This window comes from Dermochelys coriacea, chromosome 5, assembly GCF_009764565.3.
Source record: "Dermochelys coriacea isolate rDerCor1 chromosome 5, rDerCor1.pri.v4, whole genome shotgun sequence".
Classification (NCBI taxonomy): Eukaryota; Metazoa; Chordata; order Testudines; family Dermochelyidae; genus Dermochelys; species Dermochelys coriacea.
In genome coordinates, this window is record NC_050072.1 from 29,500,300 (window position 1) to 29,525,069 (window position 24,770).

At 41.0% G+C, this 24,770-nt stretch overlaps 1 protein-coding gene across 2 annotated transcripts in view; it reads right to left on the reverse strand.

The window, feature by feature from the left end:
* The window catches only part of C6 (complement C6), a 43,518-nt gene extending 34,163 nt beyond the window's left edge, over positions 1 to 9,355 (reverse strand). Inside the window, exons 1-8 of one of the 2 annotated variants that reach the window (XM_043515151.1) lie at positions 9,222 to 9,355; positions 9,091 to 9,133; positions 7,363 to 7,522; positions 6,202 to 6,358; positions 4,111 to 4,255; positions 3,216 to 3,357; positions 2,173 to 2,311; positions 395 to 595 (exon numbers count right to left, since the gene is read on the reverse strand). In XM_043515151.1, coding sequence (XP_043371086.1) covers positions 395 to 595; positions 2,173 to 2,311; positions 3,216 to 3,357; positions 4,111 to 4,255; positions 6,202 to 6,358; positions 7,363 to 7,505 — 927 coding nt within the window. In that variant the 5' untranslated portion in view covers positions 7,506 to 7,522; positions 9,091 to 9,133; positions 9,222 to 9,355. The remainder of the gene's footprint in view (positions 1 to 394; positions 596 to 2,172; positions 2,312 to 3,215; positions 3,358 to 4,110; positions 4,256 to 6,201; positions 6,359 to 7,362; positions 7,523 to 9,090; positions 9,134 to 9,221) is intronic. The other variant, XM_038402914.2, reaches the window with a different exon arrangement.
* Between the last annotated feature and the right edge of the window lie 15,415 nt (positions 9,356 to 24,770).

A 24,770-nucleotide genomic window follows, 5' to 3' on the forward strand; every position in this document is an offset into this window, starting at 1 on the left:
TGTATCTGTTTAAAGGTATATTATAGGTATCTTTTGTGGCATAAGGAAGAAAAAATCTTATTTATACGTAAGTCTAATGGAATTTTATAGATATAAAATGTGGATCTATCTCCTAGAAGTCATTTAAAGGGCAAGGTGATAATCCATGTGTGAAAAAACAATGTTTATATTTCACCCAAGTGAACAAAATTGCCTATTCTTAAACTAAGAGGTTATCTGGGTTTGACAATCATTTCAGCTCTGAGTACCCATTTTCCTTTCTCTCATTTAGCATAGAAAAGTTTTTTTGTGCTAACTTAATTATAAAACATAATCTTTTGAAGATCTCTCATCCTGAAATTGAACAGATGGAGAGTGAAAGAAATAATAAAATATGAGATCTAGTTTATTATACCTTTTTATATGAGGCTTCAATGGCTTCCTTGAAGGAAGAAGATGTTGTAATTTTTACATGTCTCTTTTTTGAGAAGAGACCTGGGATCCCAGAAGAGCTTCTTCCAGAGCCAGTGTATGAACTATCACTAGCAGATTCAGTGTGCAAAGGAATTATATCCTGATAGAAATCTGATGCCACATCATCCTCTTCATTTTCCACCTAGAGAGGCAGAAATTCAAAACATGCTCACCCAAAGGATTGTTCATTAGATTATTATTAAATAATGAAGTTCTGAAATTTTCTGGGAGCAACACATTTGAATGTTTAACAATTGACAAAATGACAAGAAAAAAGTCCATTGATTACACAAGGGATTGTTTTTATAAGTTGATGGTTAAAATGTGCAAAAGGTATATGCACAGAAAGGCATTTGGACATGAAAATAGGTCAAATGAGTGTTTTTGCATGCAGTTATTCATTTATATATCAAATACATATTTGAATGTAGACAGTTTCAAGTGCAACTTATGTCAGACTTTGAAAATGTGTCTGAAAAGCCTTAGCAATATTTCCCACTTTCAACATGCTTTTCAAAGCTGTTGATATTCAAAGGAGTTCAGACCTTCTGCAGTTGCAAGTCCCTTCATACATACAAGGGATGAGACAACTGGTTTGCGTAAAATAAGAAATGATCCACGTTTTCAGCCCAACTCAAGCAAATCCAAAATAAAACATTTTGGAAAATTTGAAAAAGTTCAGTTCATGTTAGTTTGTCCATTTCTAGTTCTGCACACTGCTCCACTCTCTGATTTAAACTGGGAGCAGGAGGGAAAGAACTGAAATACTATGAGTAATGCCATTCTGATCGAATCTCTAGCCTAGCATTTCCCAAACTTTTTTGGTCACAGAACACTTTTTAAATTGCATTATTTATGCTCAAATATATTTTATTTTATAAAACCAAGCAAAAATACAAATTTAAAATAACTTGAACTAACAATTTCACACTGGAAAGCACGTATAAAGTAGTACAAAAATCAAGTGCAAAAGTCAAAATTAAATTCTAGATTCTTTCACGTAACACCTATTCACATGGTGTGGAACACCAGTGTTCCACGGACACAGTTTGGGAAACTCTGCTCTAGCCTATTTCAAATTACAAAGCACTGAAACTTAAGAGGGAGATTCTGGTCCAATGATCTTTCCAGCCCAAAGTATGTTGTATATGTGAATATATAGATCCAGATGTGCATACAGCACAGACCTCTAAACCTGCTGTAATTTGCTAATTTCTATTGGTGGATGAAAACTCACTATGTCACGAGGACAGCTTTGTAGAGACATGGAGCAAAACAATTTGCTTCTCCCATAATTAAACATTTCTGCACTTTTCTACACTTGAACCTGGATGGCTACTAAATCTACAAGCTTTGTACTTGCAAATCCAGTTAAACTCCTTATATAGCACCTTTGGAAATGTGGACTTTGTGCAATCACACCTCTTGCATCACTGATAAAAAATATGGCTGCAGTTAGTATAAAATCTGCAATGTGGATCTCATCCATAGCGTGGACCTTGTTGCACACTTTGCCCTTATTCCGTCGACAGAGCTGCCATTGACATCAATAAAGATCTGTAGTGATCTGTCTCCAAAGTGATGTACCCTTGTCATAGCTCTTAGATACTTTTCTTGAGTCATAATCTAGAATACATCACTGCTTAACACATCCATATATCTCATATCTACATCTCAGAGCAGAGCTGTTGTTTAGTGGCTTTACTCCTCAGACAGTACCTGAAAGTGGATAGTCTCAAGATTTGCAGGAACACGAAATGATTTCCTTGTGTCATTGCTTTTTACTGTTGTGCATTTTCCTCCATTGAATGAGTTATCAAGGATTTCTCCTCGGCTCTCTCCAGCCAGAAGATGAAAACTAGAAAGAAAGTAATCTTCCAAAGTTAAAAAGACATGGAAAGATAATAGGGCTAAAACCTGGTGTAAATCAACATAGCTGAAGAGAATGTAGGTTTACATCAACTAAGGATCTAATCAATGGATTTTATGTTGATTCTTTGAAAGAAATTCTTCCTACAAGAGTTCCGAACTCATGAAGAATGCATCTCAAAAATGCACCTATACTTTCACACTTGTCTGTCTCTATTGATCCAGGATGCTACGCCACACCCATCACTGGGGAACTGGAGTACCTAGGGCTGTAATGTTTGAAGAGGCCGCACATATATCCCCTCTGTGCTATGCTCTGGGTCTTTGGATTCGATTCTGGATAAGAAGCACTCTATGGCAGAAGAGCAAGTTGCATACAGTCACCCAGTAAAATTGTTCTTTTCAGCTGACAGTAGCAAACAAAACATAACTTTAAATAATGTTGGGTAAAAATCTAATCAAAGAAATTCACATGTAGTGCAGAACAAGACACGTTCAGGAAAACATTCTCCAATGAACATAAGGGCTCAGACACAATGTAACTGCACACTTCTGATGTGTGGAGCCCAGGCTGCCAAGAGGGCATGTGGGGGGCCCTAAGCCCCCCCAGAGACTAGTGCTTGGATGGCTCTCTCTATTGCATCCTGTATAGGAAACAAGGGAGTGCTGTGGCTCTGTGGCTAAGTAAATGCAATTGCCAAGTGCCATCACTTGTGCTTAATTATATTCTTATAATTTTTTGATACTCTTAATAAAAGAATACCAGGTATTTTGTGCAGTTGGATTCACTAATGTACCAGTGCAGCCTTCAGATAGTAACTACCTCATTTACCCAAGTGTTAATGAGATAAAAACACCATAACCTATGAAAAAGGCAAGCAAAAGCAACATACCCATTGCCCATTAACTGCACACTGGGGATGCTCTCATATCTCCGGTTGCACACGGTCTTTTTCCGCCGACAGTCCCTTTCATCTGAGTTGTCCCCACAGTCGTTCTCTCCATTGCACTCCAAACTTTTGGCAATGCAGCGACCTGTTCCAGACAAACCGCAACAGCAAAAATGTTTTTCGTACAATAGCTCTGTCCATTAGAATGAGGGTAAGACAAAGAGACGTTCCTAATGTTTCAATAATTAGGGGGTATGAGTCTGCAGGAAGAAAAGAACTCTAAGGAAATAACAGAAATGCCTTCGTTGTTCTAGTAGGGAGCAGCTTCTCTTGTTCTAATAGTTGTCCACATGCAGAATTGCCCCGGTTTAACGTAAGATTTGCCAAAAGCCTAAGTGAAGATTCTTTCTTTGGTTTAACTCAGGCTTATTTTAATTGAGGAACAGGCCAAAGCTAAATCTACACAAGCCACCTTTAAATCTACTTAAGAATATCCACCCAGAACTTTGCACTAGATCAGTTAAACTGGTGCAGATCAAGGCCTAAAACTCTAAAGAGCCATGTATATAAACAGAGGAACCCATGCAAAGAATCTCTTCTTGTTAAGAGCATTGCTATTCTTCAGTAAACAGAGCTCATGCTGACAAACTGCCCTGGCTCAAGTTTCTTGCAGACACAATGAAGACAGAAGGAAGCAGCACAAAGATATAAAGCTCGTATTTTACACACAAATGCCTTGGCGATCCATTCTCTAACTTCTTTCCAAAACTCTACAAATGCATAGGAAGGATTTGGAGAGTACATACAGCATGTCATTCTTCAAATAAGTAGCCTATTACCTTTATGATTTTGATTTGAACATCTGATTTAGTGGCTATGGAGTGAATAGCACCATTACCGTTTTCACACTGGAACTTATTCCTGCAGTCAACTTCCTCTATGTTGCAAAGTTTAGTTGGGAAGCATCTCCGGGAATCCACCAGTTGTTCAGTACAGGCCTGTCCCCTGAACTGAGATGGGCGCCGCAAGGACCTGACACGAAACTGAAAGGAAACACAGGAAAAATTGGGTTATTTTTGTGTTTACCTATTCTCTAGCTAGATAGTATTAATGAGCAGTGGGCAGAGCTATACACAGCTGGTTGCTGCTGACTAGAACTGGAGTTGTATGAATTGCATGGGTGTAACTCCAGAGTTAGGCAGAGCAGAATCAGACGCACTATGTATCTTTGTCTGCAGTCAAGATTATGTTTCCTTATAGGCTTCATTGTTTGTGATTATTTGTGATCCATAACTGCATTACTATATTAGCTATGCTGAGTTCCAGGCACCATCTCTCAGCCCAGGTCATCCCTTCCAATCATTTGGAATTTATTTAGTCTTATCTTTGTATTTGTTTTGGAAATCACACCCTTCTGTCTTCAAGGCCATTTATATAAAGCTGCCAAGCATCATCCAGAGACCAGAGAGAGATTTGTACAAGGCTGGAGGGGAATGTGTGTGAGGGTGGGGTGGAGTAGATTATCAGTGCAAGCCAATTTTTTAGCTTGAAACAGAAAAATACACTGCATCAATATCTATGTGATTAAAAACAAAGCAGTATTTCATATGCATTTTTCTAAACAAAACGAGTAAACAAGAAAAGCTGAGGGTTCTGTATCATAGGTGCTAGAATTAGGGATATTAGGGATGCTGCTGCACCCCGTGGCTTGAAGTGGTTTCCAACATATACAGGCTTTACAGTTTGGTTAAGTGGCTCTGAGCTCCCCCACTACACAAATTATTCCAGCACCCCTTTTCTGTACAGTTTCAAAAATGCACAATGCAGTTATGAGTTATTGCTCCTGGAAGCTCTTGATGTTTGTATGTGGGGCTGCTTCTGTGTTTCTCAGTTCCTGCAGTTCCTCTCTGTACCAGCTCATCCTGACTCTAGAGAGAAGATGGTGCAGACCGATGGCAGAGCACATTCTCCAAACAAATGTCACATGGGCTAAATCATCTCCCAAGGAAAACATCCATGCTTCCTTACACATCCCACTTGGGTAGAGCAGTTTGGTAGCCTGAGGAGTTGCAGGAAGCATGACTATCTAAGCACATAGATGTCTGAACATAGCAATTGCCTAACCGGATCAGCCCCATGGCCCCTCTAACCCAATATCCTGTCTCAGATAGTGGCAGCACCAGATACTTCAGAGGAAGGTGTAAAATGCCACAATGGGATAATCTGCCCTCCATGAGGGAAATCCCACATGGCTCAGGGCATCCATGAAATGGACAAGCCATTATATGCTTCTTTCTGGACTCATACTGCATTTCGGCATTATGGCTCTCTTAAGAATTAGCTACCTGGAATGGTCTCATCAGATTCTGAAATACCTTTGAAAATCTGACCCTAAAGATTTAATTAGGTGCCTAAATATTTTTGAAAATCTTGCCTTTAGAAGCAGAGTTGGAATGAATGTTGAAAGAAGCAGTCTTAATTCCCACTGCCAGACTAGGACAGTATTTGCACCCTTTTTATCTTTTTTTTTTAAATCCCATTAGAGTGGATGATCTGACCCCATCAATGTAATTATCCCCCACTTTAGAATGTATTGACAAATACTGTGGAATATTCTAACAGCTCTGTCATTTTGGGGTGACCCAAAGAGACCTGTTAATTTGATGGCAGACTTTACCTCATCTATGGGAGACTTGTTCCTAATAATGACACTACCCCTTGAGAAAGGAGACTTGGCAGATTTGCTGCCTTTTTGTATGAACATATGTGTGACAATGATTTGTGGTATCCAAACATGTTACCTCTCTCTCTATTCTGAGCTGTTTCTTTTAATTGACTCCCCCCTATTCTGGTCGATGCCAATTTATTATTGATTTCCCCTGTTCCCTTGGACTGTGCAAATCAGTTTGTCATGTGGTTCAGTATCTTAAATGCAAATAACACAGTCACATTTCCTCATACTCACCCATCAGATTTATTTTCCACCTACTTGTTTTTTAACACACGGGTCACATTCCGACCAACGACCAAAGTCTCCAAGCTGACAGTTGATAGGACATGCCTGCTCGTTACATGCTCGGGATTCCTGCTTTGTGCACATTTGGTCACAGAAATTTTTTGTATAATAATCATCCAATTTTATTTGCCTAAAATGTAAAAAGTTAAAAGTGATTAGTTTAGTTAGAGCCCTGTTAAAAAGTGGGAACTGGCTGCAAAGTTTGGCTCCAGGGGTGAGCTTCTTCCAACTTTGGGGTGGGAGATGTTCACATCTGAGGTTTTTGGGTTCCGATCACTATAATGATAAGAGACAGTTGTGAATTTGGAACCAGCCAATCCAAACTTCCTCAATGTTCAGGGGTTTAATGGAACAGGGGTCTTGATTCAGGTCTTGATTCAGGTCCATCTCTATGGCAAAGTGCCATCAGATGCGAACAGAAAAAGATCAGATTTTAATACTCAGAGATACGGAGCAGCTTCTGTGCATGAAAGAAAGAGAAGCATCCAGCTGGATGATATACCAATGTAACAAGGAAACCTGTACCTCTGAAGTTAGCCACAATTTACTTTCTGTTGCAGAATTAAAACACTGATGCAGAATTCAGTATTTACGGGACAAGCTTTTTTGAGATTGCTCAGTTTGACTCCTTCCTACCTGTTCAAAGGCAGTGCATTGCAATGGCCAGACCTTCCAGCCAAGCAGCACTCCATGAAGCTCATCAATATCACTCCAGAGTTGGCTTGAATAATGGTGAGTCACTCACATATACACGGCTTACTAGAGAAATGCAGGATTGAACCCATCATTACCGGAACAAATTAATATTGGGCTGTTCTATGTCCTCACTACAAGGTTCGTGAGCAAGAAAGATTCACTTGGAGACATCTCAATTTTTTTTAAATGTACTTTGTGATGAGATTTTAAACTTTTCATATCTATTCATCATCTAAATACTGGGACAGGCCAACTGTTCCTTTTTCCTTATAGGTTATGGATGCAACAACTTCCAAAAGAAAAATAAGAATTATTACACAGCATTCTGCAAGTCCTTGGGTATTTTTAGATTTGCCAACCCCAAAATGATATTTTCCTAACAGTCCACCTGAAACAGAAAAGTGAAGAGGTGAAATCAATCTGATAGTTCACACCTACCTTTGCCTGGTCTGGGTTCCATAATTGCAAGTTTTTGAACAGCTTGACCATGATCCCCAGGGGTAATGTTCACAGTAGCACCCCTGGCTGCTCTGAATCACTGTGCCCAGGAGGATAAGGCACACTAATATACTCTTGTCCATAGTCTGAAGGTGTCCAGCTACACAAAAATGAATATACAGTGCAAGAGCAACATAAATTGGAACATACACATTTTAGTGCCCATCTCTTAATAGTAATCTGTTTTTCATTATCTTCATCTTGAAAGTACAGTAAGGCAGAGATCTCATCCAAAATACAATGTAACTGACTGAGATTTCTGGAAAGCGATTATTGTTCAAGGGATTTATCTGTTAATATTTTAAGAACAATCCTGTGTCACACAAGTCAATAGGAGTTTTGCTATGGACTAGAATGGGAGTACGACCGAGCCCTAAATGAGTATTTATAACACCATTTCGGATTAAGAAATGGTCTAAATCTTCATGTATGTGATCAATAATAATTTGATCCTGCTATCCTTACTCAGGGGTATTCCCAATAGGTATTTTGCTTGAATAAAAACAGGATTAGGAACAACATTTGTTTCAAATTAAGCCTGAAACAGTAGAACTATCCCCTAATGAACCAAGATCAGATACATTTTGACCCTAATCCTTCAGTGGGACTAGTCACAGACTTAAAATGAACCATTGTGCTTAAGTGCTTTTGCTGTATGGGGCCACTGTTTCTACAGTTTTTCCTTGCTACCTTGAGTACCATCAGATACATTTCAATTACTGTTTTATTTCACTGGGCTGCCTGTCTCAGCTAGAGGGGTAGCCATGTTAGTCTGGATCTATAAAAGCGGCAGAGTCCTGTGGCACTTTACAGACTAACAGACATATTGGAGCATGAGCTTTCGGGAATACCCACTTTGTCGGATGCATGTAGTGGAAATTTCCAGAGGCAGGTATAAATATGCAAGCAAGAATCAGGCTAGGGATAACGAGGTCAGTTCAGTCAGGGAGGATGAGGCCCTCTTTTAACAGTTGAGGTTTGAACACCAAGGAAGGAGAAACTGCTTTTGTAGTTGGCTAGCCATTCACAGGCTTTGTTTAATCCTGAGCTGGTGGTGTCAAATTTGCAAATGAACTGAAGCTCAGCAGTTTCTCTTTGAAGTCTGGTCCTGAATTTTTTTTTTCTGCAGATGGCTACCTTTAAATCTGCTATTTGTGTGTCCAGGGAGGTTGAAGTGTTCTCCTATAGGTTTTTGTATATTGCCATTCCTAATATCTGATTTGTGTCCATTTATCCTTTTACGTAGGGATAAGCTACAAACTCCCACTATCCCAGGCTCAGCAGAGAAGGAATCCAGGGGTGAATGCTGTCCCACTACTAATTCCTACATCAATTAATATGTATATGATGAGTGATCAGATTACAGAATGGTCCTTGGAAAATAATATTTAGAAAATATACAAAGCTCTTCAAAGTGGTACATCAATGACTAATCCCTTGAAGGAAGGTTGATTTTTGACAAAAGTATTATTCACATTTAACAGATGGAACAACTGACACAGAAGTTAAGTGATTTGCTAGTGCGTAAGTAGCAGAGCAGAGATTAGAACTTCTGGCTTTCCTGGAGTCCCTGCTTCCCAGTCCCCTCTAAATCCAGTTATGGTATTTCCCACCTAAAAACGACCAAACTCGTGAAATTATTTTCATGTTACTTTGTTCATGCCTTACCTGTGTGCAGATAAAGGCTCACTGTTCTGATCTGCTAGAGTATCTATAATAAATACACTGACAATTACCAAAGTTATATACAGTTTATGCACACTATACAGGTGAATTAATCCATTTAAAAGTAGACTTACCCTGGTGCTTCAGATACACTGAAATCAAAAGCAAAAAAGCCCACTTGACTAATTTACCACAAGATGGTTGGCTGCAAAGTCAGTCAGTTTCAGTTTTATGTAACCTCAGCATGGTATGAAAGGTTTTTCAAAGCCTTTTCAAGAGGTGCAGAGGTTCTGTTTGTTGTAGTTACATTTTAATCAAAGATGTGCTGGTGGTATTATAGCTTTCAGACAAGCTGACTGCCTGCCACCACCTCTGTAATTACCTTTAAAAATGTATCTTATGCTTTGATGTTGTGCTAGGAATTCCTCTTTATACTATGTAGACCTTTGGGAATATGCAATTATTTTAAAGTGGTTGTTCAGAAACACACATATGCACATGGATACACACACACACTTTTCTACAATGTAGGAGGCTGAGTAATGCTTATTTGCATAACCGTGTGCATATACAGAAAGGAATGAACTTTATCTTGCAGTATTGATGCATTATCATGTCTGTGGGAAGGTTGATGGGGCATGGCCATCTTTAGTATTACCATCAAAACCTTGGGAAAAGCAACATAGGATGATTTATTCAAACAGCTGGTCATACATAACAAGGAAGAAAATATGGCCACATGTGAATATATATATATATTTTCCTTTAAAAAATCACTTTAAACCTATCAGGTTAGGTTCTCAGCTGCTCTAAACTGGCATAACCAATTATGCCAGTTTACAACAGCTGAGAATCTGGTCCTTCATTTTTTATAGTGAGATATTTTTAGGCAGATTATGTTTCACCAGTGGCAAAATAAAGCTCTTCTCTGGATTTTGATAAAGAAGTACTGAATATTAAAGTTAGCAAGACACATCCTTCCCCATCCCTCTTCCCATAAAGAGACTGTCATCCATTAAACAAACACTGTGACAGCACTACTGGAAGTTAAAGTCTGCTCTTTTCTTTACACAGAGTTATGCAGTAAAACATTAATCAACCTCCACATCTCAAAAAAATATCCCACTGTATAGCAACTAATACTTCTGTCCATACATGACAGAATAGCTACTACTCTTCTTCTGTCATGAGGATGTCAGTTCCTGATTCCTACTTAAGTCAAATTAATACCAAGTGTTGCAGATCTCCTTGATATGCCGGATAATACCTCAATACAATTCGGCCCCCAATTTGAGAACAATTGATTTAGGTAGAAAGCTAGTGAAATTCCACTAAGGTGTGACAAGTTCCATAATAAATTGTATTAGTAGACACAACTATAATACATAAGGGTCAATCCACCACAGAATATCAAATCCTGTATATTCTCCAGAAGGCCTTGGAAGGAAAGTTGGTCTCCCAAAGAAGCCAAAGACCAAACAGGCAGACTGCTCCAGGACTGAGATTATTTGAACTGCCTCCTTGCATCCGGTCCTCTTTGCACTGCTTCCACTGGACCTTCAGTGGGCACAAAGACTAATGCGGGAAGTACGATGTGTGGGTAATTCTCCTTCATGACTACATCCAAGGGAAGGGTAGACTGATCAGTTTTGTGATGGAGCTCTCTATCTGGTTTGTTTAAAGCACAGTTTCCTGAGGGATGGTGTGAGGGCTACTCTGAACACACTAAAGAGACAGGTTTCAGAGAGACAGGGATTGCTGCTAGTGAACCAGCAGTAACCTTCATTCTAGACACCACAAACAACAGCGATGTCCTCCCTAGTAGAACCTTCACATTCTAGCAGTTACTTAGGGCCAGTTTTACAAAGGCACCAAAAGATGCACACATACCTAGTGGGATTTTCAATAGCAGCCCTAGATGCTTAATGCCCATGACTTTAGGTGCTTAACCAATTTAGGCACTTTTGTAAATCCCATTGAGTACCTATCTGCATCTTTAGGTGCCTTAGTACCTTTGTAAATCTGGTCATCACAGACTAGCTCCTTCCAAGTCCTAGGACTATGCTAGATTGTAAACAATTTGGGGGCAGGGACAGTTCTTTTGTCTTGTATTGTACAGCCCTAGGGGTCCTGGTTCATGACTGGGGCTCATAGGTGCCTCGATAATAAAACTAATAATATAGAAGAGATGTTGAATAGTTGAGATGAGTGTGTCCCATCACCACCAATTGCTCATTTTCCATGGCTTCCTTTCTTGCCAACCAAAGTTAATCTCTGGAATTGAGCTGTTAGCAATAAAATTACACTTTTCTCTAGCAACAACGCCTTTGTTGTTTTTTATATTCCAGTAGTGCCTAGATGCCCTAGTACAGATTGAGGCTCCATTGTGTTAGGCACTATACAAACATAGTCACAGACAGCCCCTACCCTGAAGAACTGTTTGTATGAATAGACAAAACAGGCAAAGGGTGGGAGGGAAAACAGGGGTACAGAGATGCAGCTTGCCCAAGATCACTAAGAAAAGTGAAAAAGAGAAATGAAATCGCTTGACTTCCACTACAGTGCCCTACCAACAAGAGAACGCTGCCTTTCAAGCTTCCTTCATTCCCAGCTGAGTGGCAAGAATCTCCCTTCACATTAAAGATTACAGGGCCCCGATACACATTTCCTAGAACCTGCAAAATTAAACCCCAAGTCAGACATGTATTTGAAAAAAAAAACCCACTTGGACAGTTTGCTGCATTTCATTATTTTTCAGTTATGTTTACAGCTTTTTTTGGTTTGCATCTGGTCTGGAGCAATCTTGTTACAGAACTCGAGGATACAATTAGCAAACTGATGTTCTGTCGCCTTTTGCCATATCATTATTGAACTCAATAAACTGTCATAAGAAATCAGAATTACCACCAGTCAGCCTCACTGTTGACTGGGTAGGAATTGTGAAGTTCTCCGGAAAACACTTGCCTATTCACTTCATAGTGTATCCTTGACTGATTCCAGTTTACTGACGATAAATATTTGGGTGGCCTACACTGCATTGTAAACATAATCTAAGTGAAGAACATTATGTATAGGTAAAACCCCGCAAATTGTGAGTCTTTGTTAGAACAGCATACTATTTGATGGATAAACCAACACTTTTCTTGATTGACTGAGAAACTGCTTTTTATGTTCTTTTATAATATGAGAACAAGGAGTCACTCCAGATCTAATTTAAAATTACTGAAAGGAAATAGTACCTCAGGCAGTCATCTAAATATCTTTAAAACTCTGGGCCATAGTCAATAGAGATGGGAATATGCAGCAGGCCATCTAGTCCACCTCCTGTCATTGAGATTGTTCCTTGCAGTGTATTTTCTAGTACTTTAGATTAGAATTTTTTTGTCTTAATTTTAATATTTGTGATGGATTGAACCCCCTGCTGAGGTGCCACCTCATGTGCTGGGGTCCTACTGATCTCGACCATTCCACCAGCCTGGGCTCCCTCACCCTGTTCCGCTGTGCCAGGCCCTCAAGCCTTCTCCAACACACACACACACACACACATACACACACACATTCTCCTAGTTGCAAATGGACACAGAGATTGGCTGTGTGTGGGAAGACTCAGTTTGGGGATTGCCTAGCACTCACGTGCACACCTTCCTTGAGATGTAAACCCAAAATTATATAGTCTTGCACTGTATAGAGATCTATATAGTATAAGGTCATAAAAACAACCCCCTCCCTCAATGTGGAGGAAAATATGCAAACCTTCCCCCATGCCCCTACTTAGGAATTACACAAACAAGTTTATTAACTGCAAAAGGTAAATTTTAAGTGATTATAAGAGACAGGAAACCGAACAAAGCAGATTACTGAGCAAATAAATCAAAACATGCAAACTAGGCTGGAAGAAATTGGCTGCAAATAATAATTTCTCACCCTAAATGTTGTTTCAAGCAGGTTGCAGAGTTTCTTGAAGGTAAACTGAACAGCTTGCAGCTTAAATCTTCAGGGATTCCTTTTACAGCCTGTCTTTTCTTGCCTGGACTCAGTCCCTGTCTCCCAACTTAGTTCCTTCAGTTGTTTTCAGCAGTCTTCCTTCTTGGGCAGAAGGCAGTGGAGAAGAGTCAAGATTAACTTAGTCCCCAGCCTTAAATAGGCTATACATATGGCAGGAATCTTTTGTTCCCTAGCCCACCCCCTTCTAGTGGAAAAATACCAGGTCAAGATGGGACCCTGTACCAGATGAAACGATCACATGACCTTGTAGTGTCAAAGCAGCATCCCAGGAAGCTTCGAGATTAGTATCTTCAAAATTATATTGGCCTTCTTAATGACCCATCCAAGCTGATTGCCTACTGTCTGGTGGGCGTTCCTCCAAGTGTACACACAGTTGTAATTGTTACAATAGTCAATATTCCTAACTACAGATACAGAAATGATACATGCATACGAATTGGATATTCACATTCAGTAAATCATAACCTTTCCAATGATACCTCACATGACCCATCTTGCATAAAACATCTTTGTTATAATATTAATACGGCATAACTACATTTTTAAGAATATGGAGTGCAGCATCACAATATTCTTTTAATGAACTTCCCCAGTCATTTGGTTTTTCATCCAGAAATTACAAAAAACAAACCCCATAATGCTCCCTAAATTCTGCAATAATGCTCCAAAGCTAGGGAAATGGTTTCCTGATTTTATTAAGAAAAGAACTTCTCAGAATTTATTGAGAAATTTAGTGATTCGTTGGGCAAACCTAGGAGAGTTTCAGGGTAGTCCTAAATGCAGTGTGGCTGAGATCTCCTCTCAACAGGCTCTGACCTCTTCTCTCCCACCCTTCATCTAGTTCCATCTACTCAGAGGAGCCACAGTATCCTGATACCTCTTACCTGCACCCTGATAGCTAGTTGGCTTAGTCCCCTCATCCTACATGTTCAGGGGGAGGGGATTTGTAAGATCAGTCTCCTTCTTCTCCCCAAACCCTTCAAGCATTTTGTGGCAGGTGAGTGGGCTAGGAGCAGGAAAAAGAGAGAGACTCTTCCGGTCCCACTATCTCTGGCCTTTACATAAACCCGGGATTGAGAGATAGGACAATGTACTGTGGACTAACAAGGTGTTCCTGGAACATTGCTCCATCTCTTTCATCTTTTTGCATTAAGACCAGCCAAAATAGTGACAGTGAGAACTTTCCCCAGCTATTTATTGAGACAACTGGTGTTTGAGAAGCTGCGAGGTAGTGGGAACGCTTTTCACCAATCTGAGCTTTATGTTCTAGGAGTCAGATTTTTCAGGCCATATAGCCCAAATGGATACATTGTCAACTCAAGTAGCCTTTCAGTTTAAATGACACACCCTTTTTGACTTCCCAATGCTTTAACAGCCACAACAGAAACTGTGACTGGAGTTTTTTTGTACAGTTGCCAACACTTTTCTTAGTTGGTAGATGACTGCTAAGCGTATCTGATCAGCTATACAATTTAATGGCAATACAATTTATTGTACAATTATGTAAGTCAGTCATCTGTGCAATCTTTATATAAATGACTAATTTATTTTTCAATTTGTACATCCAATATTAGCAAACTGGACTTTTTAAAGCTTAAATCAATAATACTTTTTAGACTGAACAGAATTTTTTTAAATGAAGGAAAAGAAAAGAACTCTAATGCCCACCTGGTCAGCTGGAGTTTAATTTATTATGTGGTGTATTTGGGGGAAGCGGGGAGATGGACTATACCATGCATTGTACTTGACAATTTAGTGGGTCTTTTTCCATCTTTAAATCCTTATGATCCTATGTCCTCTCATCATAAAGTGTGTTGAAACAGAAATGTGAGGGCACCTTTAAGCATGAAAGGCTTTCTGACAGCCTCTAATATTGAAATGTTTTGACATATCCTATAACAGGAAAAGTGAAACATAAAATATCTTATTTATTCTATCCATCATCAGGTCTTCTGCTGACAAGGGCGACATTCTCCCCTGGGCACTGAGAAGGCCAACCTCATATTCTGTCATACTCTAGTCAATTATATTTTCAATAATTTGGACACTCATGCTGCTTTCTCCATGATATGCTCAGTACCTACAACTGAGCAGAAAGACAATTCATAGCTAATAATAGAAGCGGGTGAGGGGAAAGCATACATTAGCACTGTCCCTACATTATTCATTTGGGAAGGGAAATTTTTATTAAAGGATTATTTTGCAGGATTCAGATGTTGCATTGTGGGATTCAAAAGCTTCAGAATATAATTGGTGTAACCCAGCCCAGAGCTGTGGCTGCAGTCTTCTCCCTTTTCTCCTCAAGGTTATAGGTCTTGGGTTCAAGGGCACCTGATGCCTCCATCCAAGGAAACCCCTCTGTCACCATGCGTCCATGGGTCACAATTGAGAATACCAAATTCAGGACAAGCTGCTGGGAAAAGGGCAGACACCCCCCCCAAACTCGTGGTTATTCTCCCATGAGAAATACCAAAACAGTAACGAAAGTAAACCTCTGTCTCACGACACTGGCTAACAAGAAGTCAGAAATGCAGACTCCTTAGGTATTCCAGTCCTTGATTCAACACCCAGACAGTAGACTTAATGATGAGTGGTTATTTAAAACCAAATTTCATTAAACAAAAGGGTTCTTCTCATCCCAAAGGACCAGGCCAATATGTAATTCAGATCTTACTCGATAATCATGCTGTTGCCAATCCTTTAGTATCTAATATCTAAAGGTTTATTAAAAGAAAGAAAGAAAGAAAGAAAGAAAGAAAGAAAGAAAGAAAGAAAGAAAGAAAGAAAGAAAGAAAGAAAGAAAGAAAAGTTAAAATTGGTTAAAGGAATCAAATATATACCATAATTGCATGGTTCTTGGTTCAGGCTTGTAGCAGTGATGGAATAAACTGCTGGCTTGTTAAGTCTCTGGTTGCTTCCAAATCATTGGAAGGTCCTCAGTCCCTTGATTAGAATGCTCCCAACTCATCTGATTACATAGTTTTTCAGATAATTAGATCACTCCTAATGTAGTCACTGGTTGAGGAGACCAATTTGACTTCCTGTCACCAAGTCTAGCAAACTATCTTTCAATGGAGTCTCCTCCCTCCCTATGGGGCTGGCCTCTGGATGGTTCTCTGTGTCTCCATTCTGTGATAGTCTTTGTATCTCTGTAGGCTGTCCCTGGGTGTTGTGTCTGCTAGCTCATGAGGGCATCCTGCTCCATCAGATCATTTGTCCCTCTGGTGCAGTCACCTCATGACCTGAGTACCACTACACCCATCATGATTCCTTTAGTTCACTCCTTCTGCTGTCTTTCTACTGGCTGGATCCTCACAGAAGGGTCTGTCTCCAGGGATGAAAGGTCCTTGGCTGACCTGTCATATTCTAGTGCATGGTTTTTTTGATTGTTGGTCATCTCATTTGGGCAGGATCTCCATCCTTTTCACTGCAACAAGTATCCCTCATTGGTAGCAGGGTTTTGGTCCTTTGCCCCATCAATGTCCATATTGGACTGTTTTGGTACCCCTATAAGGGGATTATGCTGTGTGCTAAAAATGGTAACAAGGGCTTTGATCCACAAGAAACAACCTTGTGTAACAGTCTCTTAGAATCAGAGCTGATTCCACTTACCATCACTCTGTGGGTATGCTGGGGAGGAGGTTTGGTGGTCAAACTCCTCTTTCCATGGATGACAATTCCTTGAATTCTTCTGAGGTAAAATTGGGGTCCATTATCAGTGAAGGAAATGTCTGGAATGACATCTCTCTGAAAGTGGACCTTCAGTTTGCCAGTCACTGTCTTGCTTCTTGTATCAGGCAGGGCATCAACCTCCCAAAATTTGAACAGCAGTCCACTATAATCAAGTATTGTTTTCCATTGAAGAAAAGTCCACTCCCATCTATTCCTATGGTTGGGTGGGCAGCTCATGGTGGTTACACAGTCTCTTTCTGCTGGGACTAACACAAGACTGGCAAGAGTCACACCCTTCTATCAAGGAGCACAGTTGTGTATTCAGTACTGGTCAGTAAACACAAACTAGAACTCCTCCAAGCGGCTATCAATGCCCTGGTGCGAAACATATTTTTTGCATGACATGCTTACATAATGAGCTGGGGACAACAACTCTCTGTCCTTGAAATATAATTTCATCCTGCACACATTTGAAAATATTGTTTTGCTCCTACCAGTATTTGTCTTCTGGCCATGGACTAGTATCACTCTCTTGACTGTCTATAGTTAGATGTCTCCCTGTTGAAACTGGGAGACTGAATATATTAACATGCTGCACTATGTCCTGACTCCCCTCACCAACTCCCTGATCCTGGGTATATATGCCTTGCTCAGAGTGTCAGCTCATACCAGTAGTTGTTCTAGACAATATCTAATGTCTTCCTGGTAATGCTGGAGGCACGTCAATGTAAGCTGCAATCTCTTTTGAGCACTAAGAGGGGGTTTTGCCATGGCTGTCTCTAGGAGTTTGTGGGCTGATTGCCCCAGGACTGGATGGCTATAGGTGTACTGATGGAATTGCTCCACTCCAAATACCACATAAGCTCTTTTTTTTATTTGGGTATACCCCTGCCTGCTGCTCCTGCAAAAGTGATACACCCATTCCTTTCTCCAATGCATCACACTGGTGTGTCAGCTTCTCTCCTGGCTGTTAGTGCTTCAGGACAAGGCTTCTGTAATATCATTTGTTTATGAACGTCAATTGCTTGCTGTTGGGAACCTGCTCAATTCCACTTCATATCCTGCCTTGTGAGCTGACATATGGCTTGGCCTGATGACTTCTTTACCATCACCCTTTTGCTTACCCGGGCTGTACTGGCTTCTGCAGGTGCTATGATACCCCTGTTCTGCAGACGATTAAGCTCCTTCATATTGGATTATGTAGTGCCATTGGAATTCTCTTTCATGGTAAGCGCAGAGGTTCCACTGTGGGGTCTACTTTTAGACACAGCTTTCTGTTGAGGCACTCATTGCCTTTGAAAATATTCCCATGTGCTTTTAAAATGGTCTCCATTGCCCATAAAAACACGTAGTCCAGTGGCACCTTAAAGACTAACAGATTTATTTGAGCATAAGCTTTCATGGGTAAAAACCTCACTTCTTCAGATGCGTGGAGTGAAAGTTACAGATGCAGACATAAATATACTTGTGAGGTAACTCCCTTCTCTTTATATGTCAATATATTTATGTCTGCATCTGTAACTTTCACTCCATGCATCTGAAGAAGTGAGGTTTTTACCCATGAAAGCTTATGCTCAAATAAATCTGTTAGTCTTTAAGGTGCCACCGGACTCCTTCTTGTTTTTGTGGATACAGATTAACAAATCTATTTGTTAATAGATAACAAATAAATAACAAATAAATAACCCCCGTCTATTGCCCATGGGACTCCACCTTTTGCTTCTTGCACTGCAGCTATACAGTTCTGATGCTGTGTCTTGATCAGATTCAAATGCTCGTATGATCTGTGGTTCCTACCATACACCACCACTTATTTTCGGGTGAGTTACTATGAGGTCACATTTTCCACATTATGCCCTCCTTGCACATTGTGCCAGTGATTTCTAATGGGTGTGTTCAAATCCAGTTCACTCACAGAAACTCATTGCAGGAAGTCCACTATCCACCTGAAATTGCATGGGACATTTTCCTAATAACAGTGTCACAGGCATAGAGGTTGTCATTGTCCCTTGTTACTTTCCTATCCTGACAGCCTGAATCTGCTCTTGGACTCAAGGAGAGAGTCAAGATTTCATTGCTGCTGTCAGATGTGCTTTCCCCCCTCTTGTACAAGACTCACTTAATCTTTCAAATCTTCTTCTGCCATTGTACACACACTGCTAACATGTTTCAACTTTTACATTTCTTGCAGTGCTGTCCTAGCTTTAGCCATTTCTCCTTTACCCACTCATACTGTCTCCCACAGGAAATGCATTTCACTATAGGTATGGAATCCTGCCACCTGCTCTCCTTCACTGTAGTCTCACTGTGTGTACTTCTGGAGTTGTGCCTTCTAGAACGTGCATCCTTTTTCTTTATGCTTCCACTACATGCCTGTGACAGGGTGCTCGGAGGGCTGGGTGGCCTAGAGGTTAGTGCACCCAACCCCCTCCCCTTTTGCCTCTATTAGGGCAGTAGAGGTGCCTGTTCCTGAACCTAAGCCAGGAATCATTTGCTCTCCTCCTGCACCTGAATCTCAGCCCTTAAGACTGATTCATTGGCAAAATATTTTCAATGGTCTTTAAGCCACAACAGTGCATGCTGGCCATGCTTCAGGAAAACACTGCCTTCCTAAATAGGGAAAGTCTTAAGAATATGTTTAAGTGCTTTCCTGAAGACCAGAGGGGTAGAAGCAAGGGGGAAATAAAGAACCTGAAGAGTACAAATTAATTTTTTAAGGACCAGCATTGACACCTGCAACAGAGAAACAACTGTCCTTAGTCTGTAACATGGAGCAAAAGAAGAAGAGTTAGGCATTATCTTCAGGAGCCTGGTCTACACTGGGGAGGATTGGAGGGAGGGGGGAGAAAAAATTGATCTAAGTTATGCAACTTCAGCTGCATGAATAACGTAGCTGAAGTCGAGATACTTAGATCTACTCACCGCAGTATCTTCACTGCTGTGAGTGGACTGCTGACACTCCCCCATTGACTCCACCTGCACCTCTCGCTCTGGAGGAGTACCAGGAGTCGATGGGAGAGTGCTTGGAGGTCGATTTATCGCATCTAGTCTAGGCACGATAAATCGACTCCCGCTCACTGATCCGGCGGGTAGTACAGACATACCCAGGGTTCTATTAGGAAAAGGGTACGCAGGGAATAGCCTTTTACGGAAATTCAAAAGACAAGGAAAATTTTCAAAGCAGAATGTCTTTGTTCTCTAAAAATATGCACTCAGATCGCTTGCCCAAGGAGGTCAGTGTCAGATCTGGGAAGAAAGCTCAGATCTCTTGCCACTCAGCCCTGTGCCCTACTGTGTCCCTGGGCCACACTACTTTAAATTAAATGCAGTTAAATTCAAAGTGGCTAAATTGAGCAAAAACAAACTATTCCCCTCCCCACAACCAGGAACAATCAAAAAGGAAGATAATTACAATCAAAGAGAGGCAGGTCTTGATTTTAATATACACCATGCAATTTGTAGCACTGAGAAGCAGATTCATAGATTTTAAGGTCAGCTGGAGTCATTACAGTCATGTACTTTGACCTTCAGCATAACACAGGCCATAGAACTCCACCCAGTAATTACTGTATTAAGCCCATATCTTGTGGCTGTCCTAGAGCATTTTGTTTTGGAAAGACATCCAATCTTGATGGAGAATTCACATCCCTTGCTAAGTTTTCCCAATAATTAAATTACTCTCCATTTTTTTTAAAGTCTTATTTCTCATGTGAACTTATCTAGCTTCAGCTTCCAGCCATTGACTCTTAGAAATGAACATTTCCAAACACTTTATAAAAAAAAAAGTATTTTCTTTTCCCCCCCTCTTTTTTACACCACAACTAAAGGAGGCTTTTTTCTTCTTCCGTTTTTCTTTCTTTCTTTTTTTTTTTTAAAGTACTCTGTGAAATCCTACATCTACTTCACTTTGCAGGTCTAGTGGTCTGATCATTCAAGCCTCAGAGAAAAGAAATATGAAGAGAATGAGACTCCAGCTTTAAGTCTTCCTTAATCTGTAATACTTTCAGTTTCTTATTTTATCCCTTCTTCATTTCACAGATCAAATGGAGATCAAATGACAGGTTTCAGAGTAGCAGCCGTGTTAGTCTGTATTCTCAAAAAGAAAAGGAGTACTTGTGGCACCTTAGAGACTAACAAATTTATTTGAGCATAAGCTTTCGTGAGCTACAGCTCACTTCATCGGATGCATTTGGTGGAAAATACAGAGAGGAGATTGATATACACACAGAGAACATGAAACCATGGGTTTTATCATATACACTGTAGGAGAGTGATCACTTAAGATGAGCCATCACCACCAGCAGGGGGGTGGGAGGAAAACCTTTCATGGTGACAAGCAGGTAGGCTATTTCCAGCAGTTAACAAGAACATCTGAGGAACAGTGGGGGGTGGGGTGGGAGGGAGAAATAATATGGGGAAATAGTTTTACTTTGTGTAATGACTCATCCATTCCCAATCTCTATTCAAGCCTAAATTAATTGTATCCAGTTTGCAAATTAATTCCAATTCAGCAGTCTCTCCTTGGAGTCTGTTTTTGAAATTTTTTTCTTGAAGAATAGCCACCCTCAGGTCTGTAATCAAGTGACCGGAGAGATTGAAGTGTTCTCCAACTGGTTTTTGAATGTTATAATTCTTGACATCTGATTTGTGTCCATTTATTCTTTTACGTAGAGACTGTCCACTTTGACCAATGTACATGGCAGAGGGGCATTGCTGGCACATGATGGCATATATCACATTGGTAGATGCACAGGTGAACGAGCCTCTGATAGTGTGGCTGATGTGATTAGGCCCTATGATGGTGTCCCCTGAATAGATATGTGGACAGAGTTGGCAACGGGCTTTGTTGCAAGGATAGGTTCCTGGGTTAGTGGTTCTGTTGTGTGGTGTGTGGTTGCTGGTGAGTATTTGCTTCAGATTGGGGGGCTGTCTGTAAGCAAGGACTGGCCTGCCTCCCAAGATCTGTGAGAGTGATGGGACGTCCTTCAGGATGGGTTGTAGATCCTTGATGATGCGTTGGAGAGGTTTTAGTTGGGGGCTGAAGGTGATGGCTAGTGGCGTTCTGTTATTTTCTTTCTTGGGCCTGTCTTGTAGTAGGTGACTTCTGGGTATTCTTCTGGCTCTGTCAATCTGTTTCTTCACTTCAGCAGGTGGGTATTGTAGTTGTAGGAATGCATGATAGAGATCTTGTAGGTGTTTGTCTCTGTCTGAGGGGTTGGAGCAAATGCGGTTATAGCGTAGAGCTTGGCTGTAGACAATGGATCGTGTGGTATGATCTGGATGAAAGCTAGAGGCATGTAGGTAGGAATAACGGTCAGTAGGTTTCCGATATAGGGTGGTGTTTATGTGACCATCGCTTATTAGCACTGTAGTGTCCAGGAAGTGGATCTCTTGTGTGGACTGGTCCAGGATGAGGTTGATGGTGGGATGGAAATTGTTGAAATCCTGGTGGAATTCCTCAAGGGCTTCTTTTCCATGGGTCCAGATGATGAAGATGTCATCAATGTAGCTCAAGTAGAGTAGGGGCATTAGGAGACGAGAGCTGAGGAAGCGTTGTTCTAAGTCAGCCATAAAAATGTTGGCATACTGTGGGGCCATGTGGGTACCCATCGCAGTGCCGCTGATTTGAAGGTATACATTGTCCCCAAATGTGAAATAGTTATGGGTGAGGACAAAGTCACAAAGTTCAGCCACCAGGTTAGCCGTGACATTATCGGGGATAGTGTTCCTGACGGCTTGTAGTCCATCTTTGTGTGGAATGTTGGTGTAGAGGGCTTCTACATCCGTAGTGGCTAGGATGGCGTTTTTAGGAAGATCACGAATGGATTGTAGTTTCCTCAGGAAGTCAGTGGTGTCTCGAAGATAGCTGGGAGTGCTGGTAACGTAGGGCCTGAGGAGGGAGTCTACATAGCCAGACAATCCTGCTGTCAGGGTGCCAATGCCTGAGATGATGGGGCATCCAGGATTTCCAGGTTTATGGATCTTGGGTAGCAGATAGAATACCCCAGGTCGGGGTTCTAGGGGTGTGTCTGTGCGGATTTGTTCTTGTGCTTTTTCAGGGAGTTTCTTGAGCAAATGCTGTAGTTTCTTTTGGTAACTCTCAGTGGGATCAGAGGGTAATGGTTTGTAGAAAGTGTTGTTGGAGAGCTGCCTAGTAGCCTCTTGTTCATACTCCGACCCATTCATGATGACGACAGCACCTCCTTTGTCAGCCTTTTTGATTATGATGTCAGAGTTGTTGCTGAGGCTGTGGATGGCATTGTGTTCTGCACGGCTGAGGTTATGGGGCAAGTGATGCTGTTTTTCCACTATTTCAGCTCGTGCACGTCGGCGGAAGCACTCTATGTAGAAGTCCAGTCTGTTGTTTCGACCTTCAGGAGGAGTCCACCCAGAATCCTTCGTTTTGTAGTGTTGGTAGGAAGGTCTCTGTTGGTTAATATGTTGGTCAGAGGTGTGTTGGAAATATTCCTTGAGTCGGAGACGTCGAAAATAGGATTCTAGGTCACCACAGAACTGTATCATGTTCGTGGGGGTGGAGGGGCAAAAGGAGAGGCCCCGAAATAGGACAGATTCTTCTGCTGGGTTAAGAGTATAGTTGGATAGATTAACAATATTGCTGGGTGGGTTACGGGAACCACTGTTGTGGCCCCTTGTGGCATGTAGTAGTTTAGATAGCTTAGTGTCCCTTTTCTTTTGTAGAGAAGCAAAGTGTGTGTTGTAAATGGCTTGTCTAGTTTTTGTAAAGTCCAGCCACGAGGAAGTTTGTGTGGAAGGTTGGTTCTTTATGAGAGTATCCAGTTTTGAGAGCTCATTCTTAATCTTTCCCTGTTTTCTGTAGAGGATGTTGATCAGGTGGTTCCGCAGTTTCTTTGAGAGTGTGTGGCACAAGCTGTCAGCATAGTCTGTGTGGTATGTAGATTGTAATGGATTTTTTACCTTCAGTCCTTTTGGTATGATGTCCATCTGTTTGCATTTGGAGAGGAAGATGATGTCTGTCTGTATCTGTGCGAGTTTCTTCATGAAGTTGACAGAGTATTTCTTTTGATGTAAACCTGTTCGTTTACAAAGAATGTACAAAATCCTATTTCCCTGAATACAGCAGGAATCAAACAACAGGAGACAATGTCTTTGCTAACAGTTCCAACCCCTTTACAGCCTGCATTTTGCCCAAAGACTCTCTCTCAGCTTTGCACTACGGGTGCTTTGCGGCTGCCTTGGCCTTTTTGTTGCTTAAATCTCAGCTCCCATGGCATTTCTTGCTGCTTCTCTCACATACATAGACACACACAGCTCCATTGCTCCTTCATTTGCTATATTAATTCCCATGGGAAACACTTGGGCCCCATGGTTCAGCTTCTATTTAAGCCTTGCTATGTGCTTGTATTTTGGGTGGTAGCTCCTATTGTTTCTGCAATCTGGTTCCATAAAGGAACACAATTGCTTTTTACACTTATCCTGAATGAAAGGCATCCGTTATACTCACCAGCTTGAGTGAGGTTTAACCAAGCCCATAACTAGTTGGCTATACTGGTGAGTCGTAGTGTGTAGGACAAGAGGCTTATGTCAGCTCTCCCTGAACCAGTACAATCTGCAATGCTTTCTTCCCACTGTGGCTAGCAAGCTTTACATGTGGCACTCACAGCAGTTCAGTTGGTTCATCTAGCTTCATTCCCCAGCAAAGTCTCTTAATTTCTCCCCCATCCCTCAGTGAGCACCCCGTACCAGTATTCCCATTGCTTTTTATAGCCCTAGTCAGGCATCCCATAGGGCAATTTCTGCCTGTGATAACACAAGGTACCTTTTCAGCATGCGGCTACAGCATGCAGCTGATTCCTAGAAATGAGTGCTGGCAGACAGGTTGCCAGGAGGGATTCCTTTAAGGCTGAGACAAGAAGAAATTAATAGGTGTCTCATGCCCAAAAGAATAGCACTGACTGACAGCCCCATTTCAGAGCTTTCAGTGGGAGGAAGAGAGGTGCCTATATGGATGAAGAAACATTCTTTAT